Source organism: Atractosteus spatula, chromosome 3, assembly GCF_055471065.1.
Source record: "Atractosteus spatula isolate fAtrSpa1 chromosome 3, fAtrSpa1.hap1, whole genome shotgun sequence".
Taxonomy (NCBI): Eukaryota; Metazoa; Chordata; class Actinopteri; order Semionotiformes; family Lepisosteidae; genus Atractosteus; species Atractosteus spatula.
In genome coordinates, this window is record NC_142708.1 from 65462565 (window position 1) to 65488052 (window position 25488).

Sequence of the window (25488 nt, forward strand, 5' to 3'; positions counted from 1 at the left end):
AAATACTGGAGAAGCCGCACGGAAAGCAATGCGTTTTAATGCCGCTTACGTATAATCGCTGAACTGTGCGTTCACGCTTTTGTTTGTGCGGGTAGGGACGATTTTTAGCCAGGTGGGATTTATTTAGCCACACGGCCCGTGTACAATTGCGGCAAACGAGAATCTGCTAACTTCTAGCAAGAACACGTCGAATAGTCTACGTGTCTACCGTTTGTTAGTTACATGGATCTAACAGAGAGGAAGCTGGAGGATCTTGCGGCGGTTTTTCAGCCTTCGTTTACATCTCTTCTGCTCATGCAAGCTAATTTTGTTTAGGCTCTTGTCTTAGACTGTACTGTGCATTAGAACGAAAGCCTAAGAACAATACTGTTTAGAAAAACCCACACACTTAGTTTGAGAATACTGTAGAGCCATGCGCACGCAAGGCGGGCTGGGGACTAGGGGACTGTACTGTATATAGTGGGACGGAGGCTGGAAACAGGCTCTTCCCTTCGTGTCCGTTAGTGTAGGTGTAGCGCTGTAATCCCTGGCCCTGTGTGTGTGTGTGTACACCTTTCCCCGCTTCCGATTAACCTCTTTTTTCCGACTTCTACGCCCGCTCCATTCGGTACTGAACTCCGTGGTCGTAACAAAATATTTTCATCTCATAACGAAGTAAAAAAAGTCAGATCCCTTTAACCATGTAACTCCATAAAACCGAAGGAAAGGAGAATCATAGCAGGCGTCTCCGTGACAGTCAAGAGCCTCAGATGGCAACACTCTGAAAGTGTCTGCCCTGTGGCTCTCCTCTAACGTTCATAAAAGATGCTGTCTCACCTAGAACCTGACTTAGAAGAAAAAGCAGCCATCCATGTGCTGCTGTCAGGGACGTGTAACAGCCTGGAGTCCAGGCTGCTCCCATGAGTACTACAGCAGCAGTGAACAGTGAAGCAGCCATCATCAGCTGCAGAGAAGCTCCCCACCCATAGCATCTACTCTACAGAGTGGAGCTGCAGTTTAATGCTAAGCATCTGCACAAGAAAGGCTGTCAGACTAGCTGAAAGCCACTGGAGCCAGTGCAGTAACAGCCCAAGCCCACCAGGCATTGCTCGCCCTCTGCTCACAGTGCTTGTGGCAAAGACACTGAACGGGCTAGCATGGCGAGGACATGAGAGGTCAGCGCATTAAGCAGGTGTCAAGATCTATTGCACTGGCTTAACAAAGGAACAAGTATCACACAGAGACAGTTTCCAATCCCTCCTTTATTTCTCCATCACAGTCAGCTCAGTGGATTTACTCTGCAGTCTCCTGTAAAGGACAGTCCCCAGCACAGCCACACAGACCAGCCCCACCACTGCCCCCAGAGCAGCCAGGATCACAGGCTCAGCAGACACTCCTGGAAAGAGAGGACAGGTTAGCTCACACTGCTCTACCATAGAGATGCTTTTAGACCAGTTCAGTCCCACTGAGACTCCAGTCAGTATACAGGTTGGGTACTAAAGGCTTCCTCTACCTGTTGCATCACCTTCCTCCTGTGCTCTCAGCTGAGACCTCTGACCTGTCACCTCTGCTGGGCTGTCAACAGCCTGCTCTCCCAGCACAAACAGAGGACCAACTGTGGCATCGCCTTCCCACTCAGCAGCTGCAACTGGAAGGAATTCTGGATTGAAAAACCTACAGCGCTGCAGAAGACAGCATTCACTTTCACATAAACCTGACCAGGATTTTTTAAGGAGCATGTTGGAGGGAAGGACACCCTTTGTAACGCTCCTTTTCATGTCGCAATCCAGAGAACAGTTGCTTTTCCACATTTTGCCTACATTCCCCAAGAATAAGAGCAGGAGGGATCGTGTACAGCATACAGTGCCATGGTTTTCTATGAAGACTTCTGCTCACAATCCCTCAATGTACCAATGTTCATACTACTGGAGTGGAACACTAGCATCTACAAGAACTAGAAGCCCCTCTCCTCATTTTGAGAAACCACAAGCAAGAGAGAGTCTCACCCTCTTTAGATCCCAGATCCCTCTTCATTCTCATCCAGTGCCTGGATTTGGTAGTAGGACAGCTGGAGTCACAGCAGCTGCACACCTGATCACTCCCATCCACAGACCGCCACCTACAGCAGGACAGGCATCACTGCAGACACCCGCATCAGAGCACATTGCAGCCAACACCCTCCTCCTCACTTACACATTCCCAGTAGTGTAGCAGGCCTTGTTCAGGGAGTCCACACTCTGGGAAGCAGCAGTCACCTTCAGAAGGCAGGTGATGTAGATCTGGAACAGCACACCTTCAGTCAGAGGCTCCACTGCAGCTAAACCTCCTCACAGCCCAGAGGCCACAGGAAGACACTCACTGAGCTCCTGGCATCTTGATAGAACCTGAAGGCATCCAGCTCCATCCTCAGCTTGCTGTCCTGGGGTCTTGGCATGAACTGAGAACTGGAGCCGGTTGTTCTGGCATCAGTCAGGCACCTGGGGGAGAGGGGAGGTCATTGCAAGTGCACCGTCTGCACAGCAGTTCCTCCATCAGAAGGCACAGGACTCACCCGTGATTCTCAATGAAGGCATATCTGGGGGTAGAGGTCTGGTCAGGCACCAGGGTGGCCACACAGCTGTCCACAAAGAGCCGGAGGGGCTGGTGGTCGGCCTGGCCGACGGAGGCTTCAATATTCAGGACGTCCCCCAGGTAGAACACGTTGGAGGTCCTTGGGGAGCTCCAGTCATCTAGCATTGGAGAGGAGCCATTACTCATGGCGACGAATAGGTCCAGCAGGAAAATAGCAGAGAACCAGATGAACGTCTCCCAAATACAGATCCCTTCAAAGAGCTCCAGTTACTGGGAGCAAGCCTTCATAGACCCCCAGTCAAGCCAATTCAACAAAGCAATCTTCTCTAGCAGACATCCCCAGTGCGAAAGGGAGTCTTGCTGCACCTCTCCCTACAGGAGCACATACCAGCCATGAGCACCAGGGAGAAATCCAGGACATCCTCCGCAGACTTGGTGGAAGTGTAGGGGACCCAGGTGGGCTTCAGGGCGCTGCTGCTCACATTGTAAAACCTGGGAAAGAGACTCCGGCAGAGTGACACGGTCCTTATTCAGCCCTGGAGCTCCGTGGACCCTGCAGGACAGCAGATGCCTCCCTCACCTCATGTAGCGACACTCAATACCGACAACGGCGCCATTAGTTCTCACGATGGGGGTGTTGGCAATCGCCCGCGGGGTGTAGCTGAGAGAGAAGCTGTACACTAGCTCCTCTGGCGCGCTCTGGGAGAGAAGCGACAGGTGAAGCCGGCACACCACTAAAATACGAAGCTAGAATGTCAAAGCCGGACACCCTACCGTCAGCGAACTACGACACGCCTGCAGCTCGGACTCGAAGATCAGGACCTGCGCCGCGTCGTCTTGCCTTGTGGCCGCACAGTCTCCCAGACTGACGTCCGAGGAGTTGATCAGCTGACCGGTACCGAACAGGTCTCTCCTGACTTGCACCACGATTTGACTCTCCCCGCACGCTACCGACACAGCCCGCCCGAGCGGCGTATCCTGCTGTGGAAACCAAGGAGTTTTGTAGAACACAGCCCCCTTGTGCGTGATACCGGTTCGCCGTCCGGGAGCTGAGCGCCATGTAGCGGCGTCACAGAAAACGCCGCAACAAAAGAACACCAAGACGCTGAAGAGAGAAATGCCCGAAACCCACATTTTGTTTCCCACAGAGAACGAATCCATGATACCTACTGTTTGCGAAGTACGTCTTTTTAAAGGCACAGAGATATTCTCTCTTAATGAGGTTCAGGTTTGCCGACAGAGAAAGCAGATTCTCACGCGAACAAACTCAGTGTCCGCTCGTACTGAGGAGCCCGGATAGAGCGCGGGAGTCGGGGAAGATCAGAGCAGCGATCATGAAACAATAGGACCGGTGATGTTTTACGTATTCTTTTATTTAATGTTTCCATTTTCTCCGGCTGAGTCAGTGCGTTCTGTTGTAATTACGCATTATGATCCAATTTCTACCTTAAATGGCATCATGTCGTCCCAGTGCTGGCTGTGAAGACGTCCAGGGGGTGCACTTCGTAACCTTTCTTGAGGATTTTGAGAAAATAAAAATGTAAAACTACAGCAAAATCCAGTCCACCTCAGGCTAGGACTAAATCGCTGCTGATAACGTATTCTTAGTCAAATGTGTTTTTGCCTTAGTGTTAAATCACATAGGGCATTATGAAATTATAGAAAATGCAGGCAGGCCTTTCAATGTGTAGTTTTTTTATCTTACATTTCGTTTAACATGAATCCTAAATCCACTCAAATTACGTCTTAATTTGCGCTACACGTGTGATTTCAGATCAATGAACTGATTAGTCGTGTTGCCGAGACAAACCCGCTGCATTAGAGCATCAGAGAGCGAATGAGACAGTGTCGCGTAAGCAGGGAGAAGCCTGGGATGTTGGCGCTAATGAAGGAGCTGCAGACAGACGAGAGAACACGTGTACTCTGTGCCTGCGGGCTGAAATCGCACACATTAGGAAAATAAGTTTGAATTTCGACATTCGGCACAGCCAGCAGCCATTTCATCTGCAGCTCACAACTGGCAGCCCACTAAAGCTGAGCAGGTGTGAGCCTGGTCAGTACCTGGATGGGAGAGCTCCTGGGAACAACTAAGGTTTCTGCCAGAAGAGGAGTTAGTGGGGCCAGCAGGGGGCGCTAACCCTGTGGTCCATGTGGGTCCTAATGCCCCAGTATAGTGATGGGGACACTAGACTGTAAACAGGCGCCGTCCTTCGGCTGAGACGTAAAACCGAGGTCCTGACTCTCTGTGGTCATTAAAAATCCCAGGGCGTCTCTCTAAAAGAATCATGGCCTCCTAATAATCCCCATCTGTGAATCTTCTCCCCCCTGAGAGCTGGTGTGGTGAGCGTTCTGGCGCACTATGGCTGCCGTCGCATCCTCCAGGTGGTGGAGGGGAGTCCACATTACCAGAAAAGCGCTATACAAGTGGAAGTAAATAATTAATAATTGAAGTATTACTTCAGAATAATTACCACATACACTGGTGGTTCAAAATACAATTTGAAAGAGGTCAGTCTTCTTGCACGTTCAGCAGGGTTTAATCTTTTAAAGTTAATGCCTCATTTTTCTTTCAGACGAGGGCTTCCGAATCACGTGGGGAATTGAGATTGGTCAAAAATCCCCAAGTTGTCAAAGGTTTCTCTCCTAGCTTTTAACAGGATTAAAAGTTTCTCCAATTGTAGTAGAGGCAAATATTGCTCAAAATTCTTGCGATGCCAATAAACTGCGCCGATTGCAATATTCAACTGCATGATTGATCACTGATCCCAGACATTTTACACCCGTCACTAACCCCCCTTGAAATCATGTCATTTAGGTGATCATGAATGTTGGTGTTTTTGAGTGAAAAACCTGATTTTATTTTTATCATCAAGTATGGACCAGTGTCTCCCAAATGACCTCCCAGGTACCCCAAGTCCAATCCCGCCACTTCCATTTCTCTTCAGAGAACAGAAGCCAAGACCACAGATTATTCCGCTCTAAAGCCACTTCCTGGATTGCATGACGTTGGGCCTGTGTGAGGAGCAGGCAGTACTGCCGCAGTAAGTGGAGGTACGAAATCGGCTCCCCTACAGTCGCTGCAAGGGGAACAGCGCTGCCCACGACTCCAAGCAGCACCTGCACTATTAATTACCTTCCTCAGCGGTCAGATTACCGAGATGAAGGAGAGGGAGCAGACTGTGGTTCTGGAAGAGGTTTCAGAGCTGGATGCAGAAAAGCCAGTATATGCAAAAAGTGCTCTTGCTGCAATAATCATTACATTGATCTGTTAAGCAGCGTTTTTGCCACCATTCCGTCTAGAAAGAACGCAGCTGTAAGCGTCTTATACAATCTTTAAGAAAGTAAAAAGGAAAAAGGCTGAGGAGGACCAGAGTTCACTTCTCCCTTTATTATGCTCCAGTTACAGCTTTGTTCTGTGTACAAGGTCTGAATCTCCACACAGCTACCAGCAGCAGAGCAGAGACCACAAGCACAGTGGAGGCAGCTACTGCCAGCAAACCATAGCTGAAGACCTGGGGCACTGAGGAGAGAGCAGGCAGCAGTCAGTACACAGCCAGAGCAACACGCCAACACCGCTCACACAGTGGAGCCTCTCACCTTCAGACCAGAGCCGATGCGCTTCACCCTGGGCTGGGAGCTCAGAGGCAGTCAGGATCACTTCTCCACTAGAGACCACTGCAGTGTCTTTGGAGGAGCCCCCGCGTGCTGCAGCAACAGCCCTTCCTGGAAGAGGAACAGAAGAACTGCTGGGAGGACTGACGACCAGGATTCAGCAGCCAACAGCTACCCCTCAGCTGGAGCACTGGAGCCGACATGCGACAGGTACTCACTCCTCCTGCTGATGCAGGTTGGGACACAGCGGTCAGTAGCAGTAGGCTGGCACACCGCTGCACTGCAGTGGATGTAGACCTGGAGAGAGCAGAGCAGGGCTGAGAGAAGGTCAGCTGCCCTCGGGCATCAAGCTGGTGCCTCCCAGCCGCGGCTCCTTACCGTCTCCTTCAGGGGGAGCTGGGAGGCAGGGTCCACAAAAGTGAACATCCGGACCATGAAGCGCTGGTAGTGCGTTGGGTACAGCAGCCCTGAGGAGCCGCCCACAGGGATCAGAGTGGTCTGGTAGTTGTCATCTCTGTATGGGCACCTGCAACAGGAGGAGCAGGGTGAGAGCTCTGCCAGCAGGGGTCAGCAGTGGGGAATCCAGCAAGAGCTACAGAGGACAGGTTACCCAGCAACCAGGAGGCTCCACTGGGGCTGGCTCAGAGGGCTTGGGGTGGAAGTGGCCCAGCAGTCTCCCAGCGTCAGGACAATATTGGGATCTGTCCTCTGCAAGATGTGAACCTCCACATACACAGGATCCTGCAGGACCTTGGTCACAGGGTAGTCACCCTCACTGTAGTAGGAGTCATACTGCTCTCCTGAGGAGGAGGAGGGAGCTTTAGCACTATTTCACCCTGCAGGGCAGCCGAGCAGAGCTGAAGGCTCAGCAGAGGTACCTCTCGCCAGTTGGAGCTCCACACGGAGAGGTCCTGGGGACACTGCTGGAGGGGGTGGAGAGACCGTATAGACCACTGCCTGCAGAGGAACCAGCTCATCATCTGCATACTTGCACTGGAAGAACAGCCTGCAGGAAGAAGCCGGCCATCAGGAACTGGCACAGGCCGAGGGGAGCCGAGGAAGGAGAAGGCAACCTGCCCACCTGTAGGCACTGTCCCTCGTGATGGAGCCATCAGGTCCCGGCCTCACCTCGAAGCTGGAGTTCATCAGGTTCTCATACACTACAGCACCAGCCTCCACCTGGAAGAGGGGTGGGGACATGACGGGCACAGCCTGCACACGCTGGCGCTCTGGGAACAAGACACTGGCTGCAACTCACCCTCATCCTGGTGCCACAGGCACTGACTGGGAACTTGAACATGGCAAAGCCAGCAGTGGTGCCAACAGGGCCACAGGCTGCACTGCCACCCCCCAGCAGACTGACCGAGTCCAGGCTCAGCGGAGGGCTGGTGGCATTCCTGGACACCACAACCACAAACTGACCATCCCTGGTGCACTGCACAGTCACTGAGGGGATACAAAGGCTGGATTCAGTCCCAGTATAAAAAAAGGAATCCTGCTCCGAAATGCGCAGGTTACACAAACCCACCGTCATTCCCATAGTAGCAGCGCCTCTGGCTTGTCTGATCAAAGCAACAGTTTCCTGCTTCACAGTCGGCTCTCGTGATGGTCGGGTCTCCACACACCACCTTGTCATTATCGCTCACCAGACATTTCTGATTCTGGGCTAGAGCCACATCCAGCAACACAAAAAGCAAGGCACACAGACTCCACACTTTCCCACTGACCCCAGACTTCTCCATGGCGGAACTCGGAGAGGAACTAGAGGAAAGCCGCGCTCAGCGCCTTAAGTTCTCTCTGCGCGCTGATTGGTTGAGCTCGGCGATTGGACAGCAGCAGGCTGAAGCGGGCGCACGAGGACCTCAGACGCTCTGCGCGTCTCCAGGGTCAGGAATTGAGTCCAAGTGCGCAGATCGCTCTGATGTTTTTTCGGTATCATTCGATATGTAGATCGCAATTTTTATTTCTCATGGTATTGGAAATCTGTGCATAATAGATTAATTTTTGCCTTACTTTTTGCTTGTATTTTGTCACCCAGCAGACCCTGGTGAATAAATGACCAATAAAAAAGTTTAGCAAAGAGATTAAAATAAAAAAACATAAAAACATAAATAGAAAATCTGTCGATAAAAGTAGCAGAACCAACATGTTTTTCCATCTTTTTCCTTCTAATTCATGTTTTTACTACTGTGGTCTTCATAATGAATATACTGTAACGTTATTCTAATATTTTATTTTGTAGCTCTTTATAAAATAATAATACAAATTTAACGCTTGATTCTCGGGTAAGCGGTGTGCTATGTCTGGTTCAGTTGTCTTTGACTTTGTGGTAGTTTCGCTTTACCGACCAGTGTTGCAGCACTTTGAGAAGGTGTAGCAATTGCAATTTCTTCCCAACGGAGGGCGGTGCGGTCACAGCCTTTCGACAAACTCATTCTGAAGCACTTGATTGTTACCTTATCTTCTCCCTACGCAGCCCTCAGCGCGTGTTATTATCCCCAATGTGTTTATTTGTGCGTTGCACTGTTTCAAGCAGTAGAACTGTGTGTTGGAACATAACAGAACAAAACAGATGACTTCCTGTCATAAAACCACGTTTTGTTTACATCCCCATAAATTCTTTTTTCAATGAGAAGTTAATAATTCCTTTCACTTAAATAATGCTTTTCCAGACACTCACTCTCCAGGCATAGACTCTCCCCTCCACCATCACCAATGTGCAGCCCCACCTGAATGACAGCCAGAGGGCGCCAGTACGCTCCCCACACACCAGCTGTCAGCTGTCACAAATCGGGTGTATTAATGATTGGTAAAGGCCAGGGGAAAATTTGGCCCGAACACCCCTCCTCTTTTTGAGAAATGCCCTGGAATTCTTAATGACCACAGAGAATCAGGATCTAAGTTCAACGTCTCTTCCAAAGGACGGCACCTTTTTATAGTGTAGTGTCCCCGTCACTATCCTGGGGTGTTAAGACCCACACAGACCGCGGGGTGAATGCCTAGTGGTCCCACTAACACCTCTTCGAACAGCAACCAACACACTCGGTTCTTTTTGATGTGATGAAAACAACGGGTGCAATTCGTTTTGGTGCAATCTTCTTCTAACGTTCACGAGAAGATCAAAGTTACTCATTTCAAAGAGGTCTTTGCTGGAGATGCAGAAAATGTACCAGAAATCTGTTCAATTTACAGATCTGGTGGTCGTGACCTTTCTGTATTTGCGTCATACTCCGAAAAGGAAGGCGCTCTTTTGAAATGTAAAACATCCACTCCACAGGGCTCAAATTGCACAAAACGCAAACCAGTTGTTTTCATCACATCCAGTAATTAAATGTACGGAGTGTGTTGGTACCTTTAAACCGCCTTGTAGACGGTCACGTGATTATCCGAAAACCCAAGGTGCTATATACCTCGTTAACGAAAGCAGCACAAACGCTATTTTCAAAGGTAAGAACCGGCAGAAATGCAGCACTAACGAATGAGGTGGGTTTAATCGTTTGTGCTGTTTGTAGCGGGGGCAACTTCACGGAGCTAGTTCAGCGTCGGAGTCAGCCAGCAGACATAGTAGCAACAAAGGAACAAGTAATATGTTTATTCCATGGTGAAAAATGAAGAAAGAAAACACACCGTTTCGACCGTGGAGCCTTCTTCAGGTGTGACACCTTTGACACACCTGGATCTGCGCCTGTGTCTGGAAGGTTGCCGGTTCAAATCCCGTAGCCGGTAGAGGAATCCTACTCTGGTGAGCCCCTGAGCAAGGCCCTTAACCCCAGCTGCTCCAGGGGGCGCTGTACAATGGCTGACCCTGCACTCTGACCCAAAGCTTCTCTCCCTGTCTGTGTGTCTCATGGAGAGCAAGCTGGGGTATGAGAAAAGACAAATTCCTAATGCAAGAAATTGTATAGGGCCAATAAAGTGATGTTACTGCATGTTGTTTTGTTATAGTCAGTCAGTTGGTGAGTCAGGTAGTTGTGACCAAAATCAGAGAGAAGGCAAGAAGAGCAATTGCAGGAGGATTTTAAAAAAAAGAAAAACACATTGTGGTAACGGTAACACGTATTAGCACGAATTGCCAAATCCAAAAATGCATTAACACATTTAATTGTTAATAATTAAATTAATAACAACAGAACATCGCAGTGCCTGATTTAACACGTGCACTTGTGTGTATTAGTTTTAATGGGAACCAGTTCTGCAATAAAGCTGACACCTTAAACTGGGGATTTTAGAACGATGAAAATGAAAAAAAAAAAGCTGTTGTCATCCCATGGCATAGCTGTCAAAGGGCCTTGTTGTTGACTGTTTTACAAGTCCAACATGAGAAGTAATTAGAACCGATATTTCCAGTCTGGTATCCAGATACTTTTGTCAGCCTGTACTGATAAATATCGACCCACTTCCGTGGCAACGCGCGTTGTGTGTCTGATGTTGCTAGGCAGGGAGTTCCCTTGTATTTAAATTCAGTTTCCTCAGACCCAAACCGCAAAGATTCTAATTGCGCCTACAATGAACAAAACATCTTGTTTTTGACAAACTCGCAGTTCTGGTTAAAGGGTAATTCAGGTGCAGTCCGTTGATTTAATATGTACAGCGTGTATAAGGATCCATCTTCCCGTTTTCCCAAAAAGCCTTAGATTCCTGTCTGAGAAACAAACCCAAAGTTTCCAAGAAAAAAAAAACTCTCGGAAACTTCGAGAACACAACGAGACATCGATACACTTCTCCATTTATTTCTTTTTCTAATGTTTCCTCCCCAGAATCCCCAATGTTGATGGACAGTTTTACCCAGCACAAGCAGTTTAAATTAATATTATGTCTTCACCCAATCATTTGATCTAACATTAACATGCGTTTAATGAGGCACTTTTTTATTTAGAGGTCTAAACTGTCACCATCACACAGCACGCAACATTTTTTGTCATCCATCAAAACAGACGAAAGCAGACTGCACAGTTTTTTAACCGGCCACAGACAAAACCCTACGCTATTTCTTTCATATTGTACAACACTGTACTGTAAGTACTGTATAGTTCAATGTTCCTGCTGATCCTTTCCCGTAAGATATTGTTTCACTAAAGTCTAAATTGGGTTTTAATGATTTTTTTCGTAGTTTCGGCCAAGAAACCTGTACTGTCTATGTAATTGTGATATCCTGGATCTTGTGCCAGATTGTGCGATATCCAAAATATTACATTGCCGAAGACAGTACAAGGAAGGTTCTAGGCCAAAACAAACATCTTGCAGGTCGTTTTGTTCCGGTCAGTACTGAGGGAGGGGAAGTTCATACCTGTACTTGCAGTGTGGGGCGTGGTGGCTAACTGGCTTGTCTCCAAGACAACGGAGAAAGAGAGCTGCGCCTCCGGTCTGTCTGGAGTCCCCAGGTCTGCTCCTGGAAAGCTTTACTTTGTCAATGCAAGCAGTTTTTTTTCTGCCCCTATCAATTCTCACTGTTTACAGCTCCGATAAAACATGCGGATCAGGATCTCTCCAAGGGTGCATAAAATGGTAATATTATCAACTTCTAGTAGGTTTTGAGCGTTCACTTGCATAACAACGTCTTACTTCAACCTTTAAAGTATACGCATATTAAAAAGAATATTTTTTCGTGTTGTGCGAGTACTTGTTTCGTGTTTTACACACTGTTTAAATGATTGTAATGTTCTTCAGAACTTCTAAAGCAATTTAAACCATTCGTACTACAAGAAAAGTAATTTTTTGTCAGCTAACGCTTTATAAACAGTACACGCATTGATATCGAACTACGGAGTTTTGTAGTTTTGAAAGATATCAACATTTTGATGTAAACACCAATAAATTGTTGGTAATATGTTTGGATACATGTCACATTGATGTTTTATTCACTCAGAATAGAAACTACTTAATTACTTTTTTGACCACTTTTTGACAATAATATTATCCTCTCCCAGTCCGAACAGCAAAGGTTATAATTTATGTCTGTTGTTAGTGCAAAGTGAATAAAAAAAGAGTATCAGAACTGGCAAGACAGTATAATTAAACAGCCTAATTATCCGAAACCAATGGATTGACTGCGATAAAACACCCCAGAGGTCACAAGAGGTATAATAAAAACCTCAGTCAGCAACATGTGAAAATGCACGTGAAACTCTTTAAGGGTTATAAAGTTCAGATTTAGCCACTACCTGTGAATAAAATAATCACCACGGACCCGAACTACACTACACAGCGCGTTATTGTCAGTCGCTAAAGAAATAAATCAATACTTTCGAAAATGTACATTGTAGCATTTGTAGTGGGGTGTAATTTGTCCTCTAATTTTTATCAGGGAGCTGAAAACTGCTGAAGATTAGGTGTGTCAGTTTTCCCAACTTATTATCTTCAAATGTTTTGTTTTCAAACAGTTTTCACAGCGCCTCCCCCTCTGTGGGCGGTCACGGGCCTCCCTGTGCGCGGTTACTAAGGGAGTGTTTAAAAACGCAGCAACAAACAGGCCGGAATGTATGACTAACTGCACGGTTAATAAATACGACCGTGGCGGTGGCGAGGCTTGCCAGGTGTGGTCTGAGCAATGTCACGGTACAGCTGGTCTCGTTACAAGAGAAACACGGGTCGCTGTTTTCATTCCTCGTGTATTCCCTATTTTACGTAATATTAAAATACAAAAAGGTGCTGTATGACATAATCACCCTGAAGATTTTTCTTCCTTTTGTTACTTTCCCGGTCGTAATTAATCAATCGTTACTTTCTTGAATATATCTTCTGCAGTTTATGTGCTTGTTGTGAATTTTCTGCAGCAGTATATGGTATTACTTTAAGATGCTTCCTATCTCATACGGATGAGCACCGCTTGTGATCAGTCCCAAGGTCTCCATATGATCTTCCACCTCATGCCCCATGGAAATCAGTGCAGTCAACCCACGTATTCTTTAAGCTGTGCAAAGCACAGCTGTTCTGACTGGGCTCTTAGAAAGGCCCCAGTGAATCAGAACACAGACATCATTCTGGCTGAGTTCTGCATTGTGGCTTGTGCAGACCAGCTGGTTGGAGTCACATTCACAAGCAGCAGCCTGAGCAATTTGGTACCAGGCGTGATATAAATGCATAAAGGCAAAGCCCACACCTTAAGTCATACATTCCCACAGTGGTGTGTGGTAGAGATATCCCTAAATAACCTGATAGCTATTTAACTTCAGATCAATAAGTTAAACATTGAGTATGACTTTTATTTTTTAACTTAGTTAAAAGATAAAGTGTTTTTAAAGAAGGATACAGTATGTTGCCTTTTGGAGTCAGAAAACTTGCTATGTTCAGTGCAAGTGTCAGTTTTACCCATTTTTACAGAAGGAGAATCTCAGATACAGTAGCAAGTGGAAATAATTAGCTGTAATATGATTTTGTGATACATGCAGTATGCCTTGACATTACTGGCTATGATCAAGTTCTGGTGGTGGCACAGTAGCACAGCAGTGAAGCCCTCGGTTTGATTCCTAGGATGCTATCTGTGTGGAGTTTGTATGTTCTCTCCATGTTCATGTGGGTTTCCTCCCACGGCCCAAAAACATACTGAGAGGTTAACTGGGCTTCTGGGAAAATTGGGCCTGGTGTGAATGTGTATGTGTGTCTGTATCTGAGTGTCTGCCCTGTGATGGACTGGCATCCTGTCCAGTGTGTATCCTGCCTTCTGGCCATTATTTGCTGGGATAGGCTCTGGCTCCCCATGAACCCTGGTATTGGATAAAGAGGTTGGAAAATGGAAGGATATAGCTCTGGTCAGAAGTAATAGTTAAGTCTTAAAAAGAGGTATTTGTTTTTAAAATGACATGGAACTCCTTACATTCTAGAATTCCCTTCACATCATTATTGTCATAGTCTAACACTCTCCTAATACAGATTGAGATAAAGTGATGGTTTAGTGCAGTATTGTTCAGTAAAAGATAATGACCATATTTTTTACATGAAACCACTCTTACCATAAAACTCTTATGAGTCATGCTATGTGTGCTGTTACGCTATGTTTCAGAGTTTGGTTGTGTCCCATACTTTTTTCTTGAGTTGATGCATTTTAGTGGGTCCATTCAGAAGCTTCAGTATGTGTGACAACATCAACCTCAGTGTATTGGCTAAGCTAGATCATTTCCTAAATTAAACCTAACAGTGCAGTACCAAATCAGCTCCAGAATAAACTAACGCAGATCTTGACTGCAGTGAACCCAGTCAGCACCTGCTCAAACTGAGCTCTGACATCATCCTGTTGGCATTTGAACAATTTGAAGTATGAGGAGCATATTATACTACATGTTCTTGCAATGAGCACTTCCGGACCTTGATAAACCTGTGTGGATATGCTGAATTGATTAATTAAGCACCTTCAAACTGCTCCATGTCATTCTCAGCCTTTGTGGTTTCAAATGGCTTCTACAGTGCTGAACAACACAAGTGTTTGCTGGTACAAAAATAAACAATTTAATGAGGCATGAAATTAGGAGACACGGGCACAAGGATGGTTTGAAGTGATCTTTGTTTTTGTTTTTTCCTCGAATATTCATGAAGTGTTCTGAAAACTAATGGCAATATTTGTCATTCTTGGCCTTCACAAAACACCCGAAGGAACAAACATACACTAGATGTTTTGGAAAGGTTTGGGGAGCGCGTGAGCCTCCGGGAATTGGAAACAGATTTCCAGGGGATACTGGTCTGGATACGAGAAATGGGCGAACCTGTATAGGTTGAAGCGGGTAGGAAATGGATGATTTTCCTTGTTGGGGGCGGGTTTCCAGAGCAACGCTCAGAGCAACGGGTTTTGCCGAAAGCGCCCGTCTCAAAGACGCACGGGACTTTGGCGCTGTAATATTAAAATCCATATAATAACAACAACAACGTAGGCATATTTTAAAAATACATTTTTATTACAAAATTATTTTAGCTAATACAAATATTGCTGCACACACCTTTAACAAAATAAATTACGATACCTATATACAGCAACTTAAATTACATACTTGTCAAACAATGCTTCATCTATAAAACAAGAAGATGACACAAAGAGGAAGACACGACCACACAAACCAGTCTCACAGCTTTCACGTTTAGATTTTCTCCTCAACGTCATTCTTGCGCATTCCACAGTTTAGACTAAAGATCGGCGTTGACGTCATGTTACTTTCGCGGCTGGCTTTCCCCGTATGTCTGAATAAACATAGCGTACATTTCAGCACACAATAAGCAGTCTTGCCCACGGGAGACATAAATACCACTGGGTTTCAGTGGCTTCTACTTGACTAGTGCACACAGATACCTTCTGAAACTTGCCATTTGAAGTATAAGCAATGTGCACGTACATCATGAACTCTTGCCAGTTAACGTTTGGGATATTAAGGACGCAAACACAATGGAAGATTCGCTTCTAACTCAGTTACATCACTGAGTCGATTCAGAGCCCCCAAATACTTTGAAAAACTGATTTACAGGGCGACTTTTCCACGCGTCCTAAATTCCATAGTGGTTCTGTCGACCAAATACCACTTTTCTTAAATCTACTTTTAGTGTAGATGTTCAATATTTCGCCAAGGCTTTAGGTCGTTGTTATCAAATAAAGTCGGACCCTTTCGCATTGTACATCACTTCTGTTAGACTATACAGAGCCAGCGTTTACTAACATCTCTAAAAAAATAGTGCTTATGTGTATACACGGTAATTCCTAAATGCATTTTTCTGAAAATGTGAATTAAGGTTAGTTTCTGTTTATTGTCTCTTAGTTCATTTTAAATTAACCTTTTAACTTGACTTGATCGTAGTACAATTATACCGCTGTCTTGCCAGTCTGAAGAATCCCACTTTCCTGTGAGTATCTGTACTTAACATTCTCATTCTGAGAGCCTGAAACACTGAAAATGGTTGACAGCTGCCTTAAAGAAAATAACGCAATGCTATAGCGCAAACAGTCCAAGCAGTCCTGACCCACCAGACATCTCCAGGACGCTTTCTGGCGCATTTTTCACCACAGGTTAGAAAACCGTGTTGTGACAGGTGCCGTGCGGCGTAGTGGAGACAGTGATCAGCCTATGTACGCTCACATCATCGTGTAGCAGGTCATCAGTGCTATGTCCTTCAGGTCTTCCGATGTGCAGTCTGTAGAGACAGAGAAACCGTGAGATTAAAGTTCCTCGAACTAAAATTTAAACCACAGATCTATTGTTCTGGAACAAATATAGAAATTGGGAAGCAGGAGTACGCCTACGCGGCTTGTCTGGTTGTGCTTTATCTTAGTATTTATTATTTAATCCCTACGCTTCTATTTAAGTCATAAATGTATCACGGAGGAGCTAAAACTCTTATATCCGTATGCATACTTACACAACCCGTTCAAGCAGGGACTGCGCAATGTTTTACCATTAGAAAATTGTTAATAAAATATCACGAATATTAACGCACTGAATACCATCTACACTGACGTAACAGGTCCAAAGTTTCTGTGCTATATTAAGACCTGCTGTACATTAACTCACAACTCTTTCTCTCGCATGACCCGCCCTTATTTCAAATGAATGAAAATTCTCTTAGCTGAAAAACCTTGTGAAAAAGGATACCTCGTTTAGAAAGCCTACACAGGATTCTATGTGTTGAGCATTATAACCTAACTGGAGGAACACATAACTTAGAATGAAGTTATAAATGGCATCGAAATGATCGGTTTGCGTTTGTACAGCTAGTCCTGTGATGTAAGCTAGTCCAAGCGAGAGTGGGCATATTCTCGCAGCTAGCCAGGAGAAGTTGTATCTGTGTGTTATTACACTGCCTGGAAGCAGTTCGTACATTTCGGGGCTACTTACGGATTCCACGCTGTGTGCCGCTGCTAGTGCCCGCGCACTTCTTCCAAAAGCGCTTGATGGACCTCCAGAGTTTGCCTTTTCTGGACAGGGAGGCGTCACTTTCTCCGGCTGTGCCACAGGGGTCTCTTTCTGGAGGAGCATCGCTCGCTCCCTCTTCTTCGGCGTCTTCCCCATCGCTTTGACCGTCGTATCCGTGCAGCACCCCGGCCACCTCCATCCGCTCCAAAACCGCCTCGTCCACACGGAGTTCTCGCCGGACGCCGGAGGGGCTGGAGACCGACGTGGAACGCCGGCAAAGCGGGCAGACAATGATCGCCGTGTCGCACCGGGGGTCCTCTCGCCGGGTCTCGTCCTCTACTGAGAGGTGTTTGGGACTGAGGGCTAAGGTGAACAGGCACCTCTCGCAAAAAGTGTGGCGACAGCTCAGCTCCCTGGGACAGCGGCGACCGGTGCTATACGCTCGGTAGCAGATCCCGCATTCAAGTTCAGTGCACATCGTTCCGGCAGCCTCTACAAGTCAGTAGTATCAGCAGCTCCGACCGTGTCTGTCTTTGGAACTGAAGCTCTTTCGCGGTTTTTTAAAGTGTGGTAGGAGGAGGGCAGAGCGAGCGAGGGAGGGCTTTGAAAAGGTAGTTCCAACAACGAGTACATACACCAGCCCACGCGTTCGCTTCCGCCCATAGCAAAATTACCTCACCGCTCGGCAGACGACAGACCTGACTGAAGAGCGTCTTGCCAAACAAAACGGAGCCAAGTTCTGTTGGCTTGCCTCAAGTCGCCGGTTTTAAGATGGAACCGCATTTCCTTATTCTAATCCCGAGAAACGCTGTGCTTAAAAAGAGCACAGACAAAACAACGTACCTGTTAAAGTTCAGTTCATTCTCTGAAAGGGTTTCCCTGTCTGTCTGCGTAATGTGTCAACCTTTGGTTAGGTCAAAAACGGACACAGAAACTTAACTGTCACAACTTACAACGCAAGGCAACAGCATTTTATATGAGCTGATTTGTAACATGGAGCTGGGTTATTAGCATTTTAAGAATGGTTTCTATGAAATTAAACACCTGGTCTAGATGTTGAAAAATAATGATTTTACTTCCGCTCTTTTGTCAAGTGGGCTCGAAATTCATCGCTCTATAGTCAATACCATCGCTAACGTCTGCTACATGCGGTAGAAGACTTTAGCTCCAAAGTAATGGTAAGTAAGTAGAATGATGTAAAAGAATGGTACAGTGGGAGCCTGGTGAAAAGTATTCAGTCATGTTGTTAATGCTGATGCCCCAGAAACTCGAGTGATTATGAGGTGATTCTCTAGCTAATCTTTGGAGAAAAGACCACAGTTAATGAGCTCTTTTATCACATCAGATTTCCTGGAGGTGTCTTGCCCCTATTCCTACTGAGGTGTTAATGTCAGTCTTGGCCTCTGGTTTAGTTGTCTGTGTGAATACTCATGCTGTGTAAAGACCAGTAGAACCGCATCAGGGTCATTTCCTAAGCACTTGGGCCTGCAGCAATAAATCAGCAGTAGTTAGCTATAGGACCCCAACCACCAGCCCTCTGGAAATACCAAAGATCTTAAGGTAAATGCAGAGTTGTCATTTGTACTAATATGATAACAGTCAAAAGGTACTCGAAACCACCCTCTTTGTATTAAAAATTTAATTTGGGCCAATTTATTTTTGTGTTTGATATTTCCTTTATAAAAACATTATGGTCCAGAAATGCATATGTGTTGTAGTTTTACATATGACTAACTATCTGACCTCAGATTTGTAACCTTTTTTCATGATCTCATATTCGTCTATGCATTGGGTACAAAATAAATTCTTACATTTCGGAAATGAACTTGAATATAGTAGAAGGGTTTTACACGGAAAATACAGTGTAGAGGTCCTTGAACTGCAAGCATGTCTTTCGAAGCTGGATAGCACATTATCCCGAAGCCTGTGTAGAATATGAATATGAAGTCTAATGGTGATAGAACAGAATGTACACTGTGAATCAACAGTACCCTTTCCGAGGGCTTTCTGTTGACAGATTAGCTAAAACCAAACGCTCCCCATTGCTTAGTTTTCTTAACAGTGCCCTGCTGAGAACATCACTGTAGCACAGTCATGTCGCCACCCTGCAGTGCTGGAGCTCTGGGTTCAATTCCAGAATTGGGGTGCTGCCTGTGTGGAGTCTGTATGCCCTCTTTTTGTTCAGGTACAGTAGGTTTCCTCCCACAGTCCAAAGACATACTGGTAGGCTTCTGGGAAAACTGGTCCTGGTGTGAGGGCGTGCTTGTCTGTTCTGTTCTGTATGTGTGACCCTGAATTGGAAGAAGTGGACATAAAATGGATGGGTGTAAGTGTTAAGAGGAGTCCCTTGAAGTTCTCCAGCAAAAGCACCGCTGTGCAGCCTGGGATTTCTCCCCATCGAGGCGCCCCACAGTGCCGTGAAGAGACGAATAATTTCCCCGATTCTCCGCCCTACCTCTTACTGGTGATGGCGGCAGTAAGAGAGCTTCAACCTCTGACCCCCGACCCCATCCGGAAAGGCGAAGCAATAATTTGTAAAACCGTCGTCAGGACGGACCCGATTCGAGTCCCGGCAGAGGAAGAAAAAGTGTCCTAGCTCAGACAGTTTTGCTGGGCGGGGGATGAACACTTTCAGCAAAACACGTTTAACGTTAAATGTGCGCAGAGACGTTCTACTGGGCCAGTAGGACCATGTCGCATGAACTCGCTAAGCACCACGAATTCTGTAAGAAACTAAGAGCATGTGACACCTCGCAAAATAGAGCAGGCCTATTAATCCCATCGAGCGCGATATCACTGCTTGCAAAAATCAATAGTTTTACATAAGAGACTCCAGCCAGATTTTATTTTGCCAACAGGCTTCTTTTTCTGCGGTGAACCAACTTCTAAATACCCTAGAAACGTCATAATTCACGGGACAAACGCCCAAATCAATGTACTGACAGTAAGCAGAAATCTCGCGCACGTGGAATTCCCCAACAAAAAAAAAAACAGACCTTTAGGCGCCGAAAAGAAAATCCCCTATTAATCCAGGAAACAATCGAGTTTGATTGATGAACTATTTCTCATTATTAAAAAAAATAAGTCGCCTTTCTCCTCATCACAAATTCGTCAGCACTCGGTTTGCAGCTACAGGAAAATAACTTTCAAAGTCACTTAGATACAGAGAAACACTTAAATGATTTACATGCCCCCAGAGCGGGCATTCCAAAATTGAGAAATGTTATCATTTAATATTAATTTGTGGACTTTGCAAATGTAATCATTTTCTGCACTTGGCTGGCTAGGTTTTTAGTTCTGTTTAATCTGATTCGTTCCTCTCTGGTTGTCTCGTTTCTTCGTGTCACGCGTGGCTCTCCCGAGTTAGGATCAGAGCAAACCAAACACTCAAACCAAATGAGATAGTTCACGGGCGCCGTCAACGAGGAGAGCGATAGAGAGGCACTCCGTTACTGAGACGGGAACAGGCGCGAAGCCATTCACCTCTGGTCCACCTTAACTGCGGTAGAGGAATAAAAACCAACGAACGTTAAACAGGATTAGCGTGGACTCCTGCAACTTCCGCTACAACCGATTTGTACCGCTTTCAGTGAAACCTCGAGAAAGGTCAAGTAACGCTCAACCGTGATGTAATGCGTTCAGCAAAGAATGGTGCTGTCATCACCTCGTCTGCGCGTACCGTAGGCTAACATACTGTACCTTCCGGCACACCTGATCGCAGGAATCCCAACGATATAAAAGAGAGAATTTCAAGCGTTGTGAGCAAGTGCATTATTTTCCAAACCCCAATAAACGCCTAGGCATTTTTCTATTCTATGTCTCATTAAATTAGAAATACCCTACCTATTAAACCGAGCGCTTGTTTCCAGGTGTACAGTTTTTTTAAAAAGAAAAAAAAACGTTTTTTGCATCTTTCTTTGAGCATGTATCCCTGTGAAGAACATCTGTAAACAATAGATACTGTACATTTCAGTCTTTTTCATAATGTGTAACAGATGTCCTACAGTAAAAGTGATGTAAAAGGAAGCAAATGGAAATTGCCTCTGAAAATCTGAAAACGTTTCTCAAGTGATTTATTGATGTAAAAAGTATTATCTTATCTTAATCAGTAAAAAAACAACACCACAATCTGTTCTAGGTCATTCCAGTGCTAAAATAAAACTCCCTGTAGCACCCTAGCTCTCAACAGGATTTGTGTTTGATCTAGTTAATCAGGAAAAACAATCACATTTCCACGTCTCGGCTGAGCTAGTCCAACAGGAAAGGATTGGTTAATACAGGAAAAAAATACGACTGACTACAGAGGATTACTTAACTTTTGGGAAATGAATATGCTGTTTTACTGGGAAATTACAATAGCTGACCAATAAATATTTACCATATCAGTTAGAGGTCCTGGGTTCTGTAATGGAGGGTTGCAGGTTCAAATCCCAGGGGCACAGTTGTTGTATTTTAAACAAGGTAATTCACTCGGATAAAATTCCATCCACTATATATATATAAATAGGCCTCCAGAAACGAGTGTTTGTTCTTAATTGACTTGTCTGCTAAACTGAGGCATAAAAAATGTTTAGATGTGCTGTAGGTTGTCCCACAGTAGTGTGCACTCTGATATTAGAGAAAGATAGAATAATACATCAAAATTGTGTTTTTTATAAACCACAAAATAACCTGACTTGTATTTATCAACACATTAGATAAAAAAGCATTTGAAAATGATTTTTAGAAACAACATGGTGTCTTAAGAGAGAGAACATTTTGCAGTAAAATCAACAGTCAACGACACAATGAAGAGCACAAACCTGTGTGTACAAAACATTATTTAATCGCTATTTTTTTCTGTCTAATTTTGACAGGTATTTTTAGTGTGTTTTACAATAAGAACATAAAACATATATAAAACATAAAATCTAAACAGTCTAGATGGGCCTAATGACCTCCTCACATTTCCAACCATTCTTATTTTGTTAGGTGAAACCTCAGAGTTTACATATTTACAGAAATATTTAGGGAATTCAAGAAATTCAGATTTCTTATTATTACACAGTGTTCCACTGAAACATAAACATGGCACATCCTATAAAAGTGACCCCACTGACCAATTGGACCTAATCCAGTATTAAACTGACATGCAACAAAGTCACTGGTTTTTACAACACAGTCGCCTCAGAAAGCCCAAGTCCTTCCTTTCCTACAGAACTTCAATCAATCAGATGAAGAGTTTTAAATATGTGGTGAACGCAAAGACTTCTGGGAAGGTAGTTTCTCATGACAAGAGGACAGAAATCATAGCTTAAGCAAATGAAGACCACTCCATCCATCCATTTTCTTAGCACGTCTTCCAATTGAAGGTCGTGGGGGAGCCAGAGTCTATCCCAGCAAGCAACAGGTGCAAGGCAGTGTACACCCTGGATGTGATGCCATCCATCGCAGGCCACACACAGACACATAGGCAGAGTGAACGTGAACGGAAACCTGGGGGATTTCAGGAATCCGGAGTACGACAGGGCTGCCCCTTTTCACCCCTTCTCTATGTTCTCTTTACAGAGCCCTTAGCAGAGGCGGTGAGACGGGACCCCGTCATCGACGGCCTGGAGATACCGGGAGGCGCGGGGGAAACCCTGAAGATCTCCCAGTACGCCGACGACACGACGCTGTTCCTGAGGTCGGACAGGGGGTTGAGGAGGGCCCTGCAGGTCATGGAGCAATACTCCAGAGCCTCGGGGTCGAAGCTCAACCGCCGAAAGAGCAAACTGAAGTTCTTCGGGCCCTGGAAGCACAGGACGACGGCGCCGGAGGGTCTCGAGCTCTGCACGGAGCTCCTCAGAATACTGGGGGTTTCCTTCCAGAGCCAGGACAACGAGACCAACAACTGGACTGAGAGGATCGCCAGGGTGAACGCGAAGCTGGGTCTGTGGAAAACGCGGTCGCTGTCCTACACGGGGAAAGTGATGGTGTTGAAAGCAGACGTCCTGCCGGCTTTGGTTTACCTGGCGGTGGTGTACCCGCTGCCGGCCAGACTCAGACGAGCACTGCAAGGGATGATCTTCGGCTTCGTCTGGGGCGGCAGGTAAGAGTACATCACGAGAAACCGGATGTGTCAGCCGGTCGAGGAAGGGGGTCGAGATGTCCCACATTTCCCCCTGAAACTCGACTGCATCTTTTACTGCAACCTCTGTCGGGCGCTGCGGGAGCCCATCGGCCACAAGTACCAGTACTTTGTCAGGCTGTGGCTCTCCATCCCGATGAGGCACTTGGTCCAGTGGTCAAACACTGGGCCCAAGGCAGAGAGGCGACCCAAGTTCTACACCCACACTGTCAAGTGGAGCAGGAGGTACGAGGCCACGAGACAGCCAGAGCTCTGCACCAACCACAGAGCTCTGTACAAAGAGGTGAGGGGGCATCTGGTCGCCGACGAAAGGCTGCGAGTTCCCAGACAAGTCTGGGAAAGGACGCAGCCTAAAGAACTGGACAACGAACTGAAGGACCTCAACTGGATGGCCGTACACAAGAGACTGGCTACCAGAGAAGTCCTCTACAGACACTCGCTTACCAGGAATCCGCATTGCCCCCGGGACACGTGTTTCGTCGAGGAGACTCAGGAGCACGTGTTCTGGAGCTGCCCCTTCGCCAAGGCGGTGTGGGGCAGAATGGACAACACCATGCAACTCCTGGAGACGGGTGCGGTGCTCAGTTACCAGTACGTTCTGCTGGGGCTGGCACCTACCGGACTGGACAGGGGGACGCAGTTCCTGTTGTGGCTGCTGCTGTCCCTCACAAAGAAAGGCCTGTGGGACGCAAGGAACAATCTCATCCGGCACAACATCGAGTGGGGAGCGAGGGAGCTGGAGGAGAGGATCCTGGCGGACCTCAGGAGGAGGATGAAGCGCGACGTTGCTAAATGGGGTTTCCCCACGGCAAAGGAGCGCTGGAAAGGCCTATGGACCCTGTACAGGGATTAATGGGTTACAGCAAGTGGTAGGGTTTGGAGGGACACTCATAACAGCGCAAATCCGCCCACCCTTGCATGGATTGATAACGGACAATCACCGCCGTTCCGCCGTTGTTTTAACTTGTGGAGTGTTATTGTATGAGATGTTTTCCTTTTGAGATGTGTTTTTTTTCCGAATAAAGTATATTTTATAAGAAAAAAAAAATACCACCTACTAGTGTATACGACAAAACCCATGTGAACACATGGAAAACATGTGAATTCCACACAGACAGCACTCCAGGTACAGAGTTGAACCCAGAGCTCCAGTGCTATGAAGTCTGCAATGTGAATCACTATGCCACCCAACACCATTGCAGCTGACATTATTAACATTAGTCAACATTAGTATTCACCTTCATTGCTATGACAAACCTATATTACCCCAGGCACACAAACATACTTTGACAAGTAACACAACTGATCATTAAGAGAAAGTATATCGGCTGATTGGGATGTCCCTCCAAAGTGAGCAGCTGGGCGAGGAGGAAACTGGTGAGGGATACTCCGTGAGGCCAAGGGACGCTTTGAAAGAGCTGCGGAGTTCAGCGTCAGAGATGGGAGAAAATATCCCTGGGGGTCAAAACTGGTCTGTACGACAGAGTGACAAGAAGGAGACCTTTTCTCTGAAAAACAACGTCTCAAACCTCGCTTGGGTTTTGCAATAAAACATTTAATTTCTCTTTTTGCTACAGATGTGTGGCAGAAGGTTGTGTGGTTGGAAGGGACAGAACTGGAACTTTTTGCATGGCACAGCATGCACAGCATTTAGCATTATACACCAGCGTTTCCCTCTGTTCCCAAAACTCTTTCCTGTATGATTCTAAAAATATAACATGTGTGTACGTGTGTATTTGCATTGTGGAAAGTCCCCGTTTTTTCCTTGTTTTCAGCTCTTAAAAAACTCCTAAGCCTTTGAGTGGGAAAACACTGATACTGCTTTACAGAACAAAGCTCGCCGGGCAGTCTGCCAAAGTAACTGGATCTGCAGAGAGTGCCGTAACTGCTGACTCACCACAGACCTGGTGTGAGGTGACGTATGGGCTATTTCATTACTTTTTGCAACGTGCACATAAACACACAGTATATTGTACATATTGTAGGCCTAAACGTCAATTTCACACCAGTCTGAGTTCTTGCAGCAGCTGCAGTAAACAGCGTATTGCTGGAAACCTCTTTTGGGGTTTTCTCTGTCCTTGTGTTGTTAGAGAGCTACGTTTAAAACATTTGAAGGGGGACATAAAACCTTATTGAAGGGTGTAAATGTACATATTGCATATATCCAGCACTTCGATATTACTACTTAACCAAATTGTGGAAGCTATTAGAGTAATTGCAGGGATCTGTTAATTCAGCCCTCAACAAAAGTTACGTTCAGGCAGAATAAAGTAGACTTGCTTCAGCAGCTTATTCTACAGTATATATCAAAGGACAGGACCAACTCCCGTCAACAAGCCATAAAGCAGGACAACCCCTGCAACAGGCAACACGACAAGCAAAATGACCACT

General features: G+C 46.0%; 3 protein-coding genes across 3 annotated transcripts; all 3 read right to left on the reverse strand.

Annotated features, from left to right (window-relative positions):
- Window positions 1–1241: 1241 nt before the first annotated feature.
- On the reverse strand, window positions 1242–3711 carry LOC148838238 (zona pellucida sperm-binding protein 3-like). Its single transcript, XM_088910579.1, has 9 exons — window positions 3325–3711; window positions 3131–3249; window positions 2939–3042; window positions 2531–2708; window positions 2339–2456; window positions 2173–2258; window positions 1986–2098; window positions 1493–1627; window positions 1242–1375 (listed from the first exon to the last, which is right to left on the reverse strand). Exons 1-9 carry the CDS (start codon window positions 3709–3711, stop codon window positions 1242–1244), a joined length of 1374 nt encoding a protein of 457 aa, XP_088766705.1.
- A 2228-nt stretch (window positions 3712–5939) lies between these two features.
- On the reverse strand, window positions 5940–7980 carry LOC148838239 (zona pellucida sperm-binding protein 4-like). The gene is made up of 9 exons (XM_088910580.1): window positions 7691–7980; window positions 7421–7608; window positions 7244–7341; window positions 7041–7168; window positions 6773–6962; window positions 6541–6688; window positions 6381–6459; window positions 6148–6273; window positions 5940–6070 (listed from the first exon to the last, which is right to left on the reverse strand). The coding sequence occupies exons 1-9, from the start codon at window positions 7902–7904 to the stop codon at window positions 5940–5942; spliced, it is 1302 nt and encodes a 433-aa protein (XP_088766706.1). The 5' UTR covers window positions 7905–7980.
- Window positions 7981–15024: 7044 nt separating this feature from the next.
- Window positions 15025–17523, reverse strand: LOC148838240 (RING finger protein 227-like). Its single transcript, XM_088910591.1, has 2 exons — window positions 16971–17523; window positions 15025–16269 (listed from the first exon to the last, which is right to left on the reverse strand). Exons 1-2 carry the CDS (start codon window positions 17464–17466, stop codon window positions 16211–16213), a joined length of 555 nt encoding a protein of 184 aa, XP_088766717.1. The 5' UTR covers window positions 17467–17523; the 3' UTR covers window positions 15025–16210.
- Between the last annotated feature and the right edge of the window lie 7965 nt (window positions 17524–25488).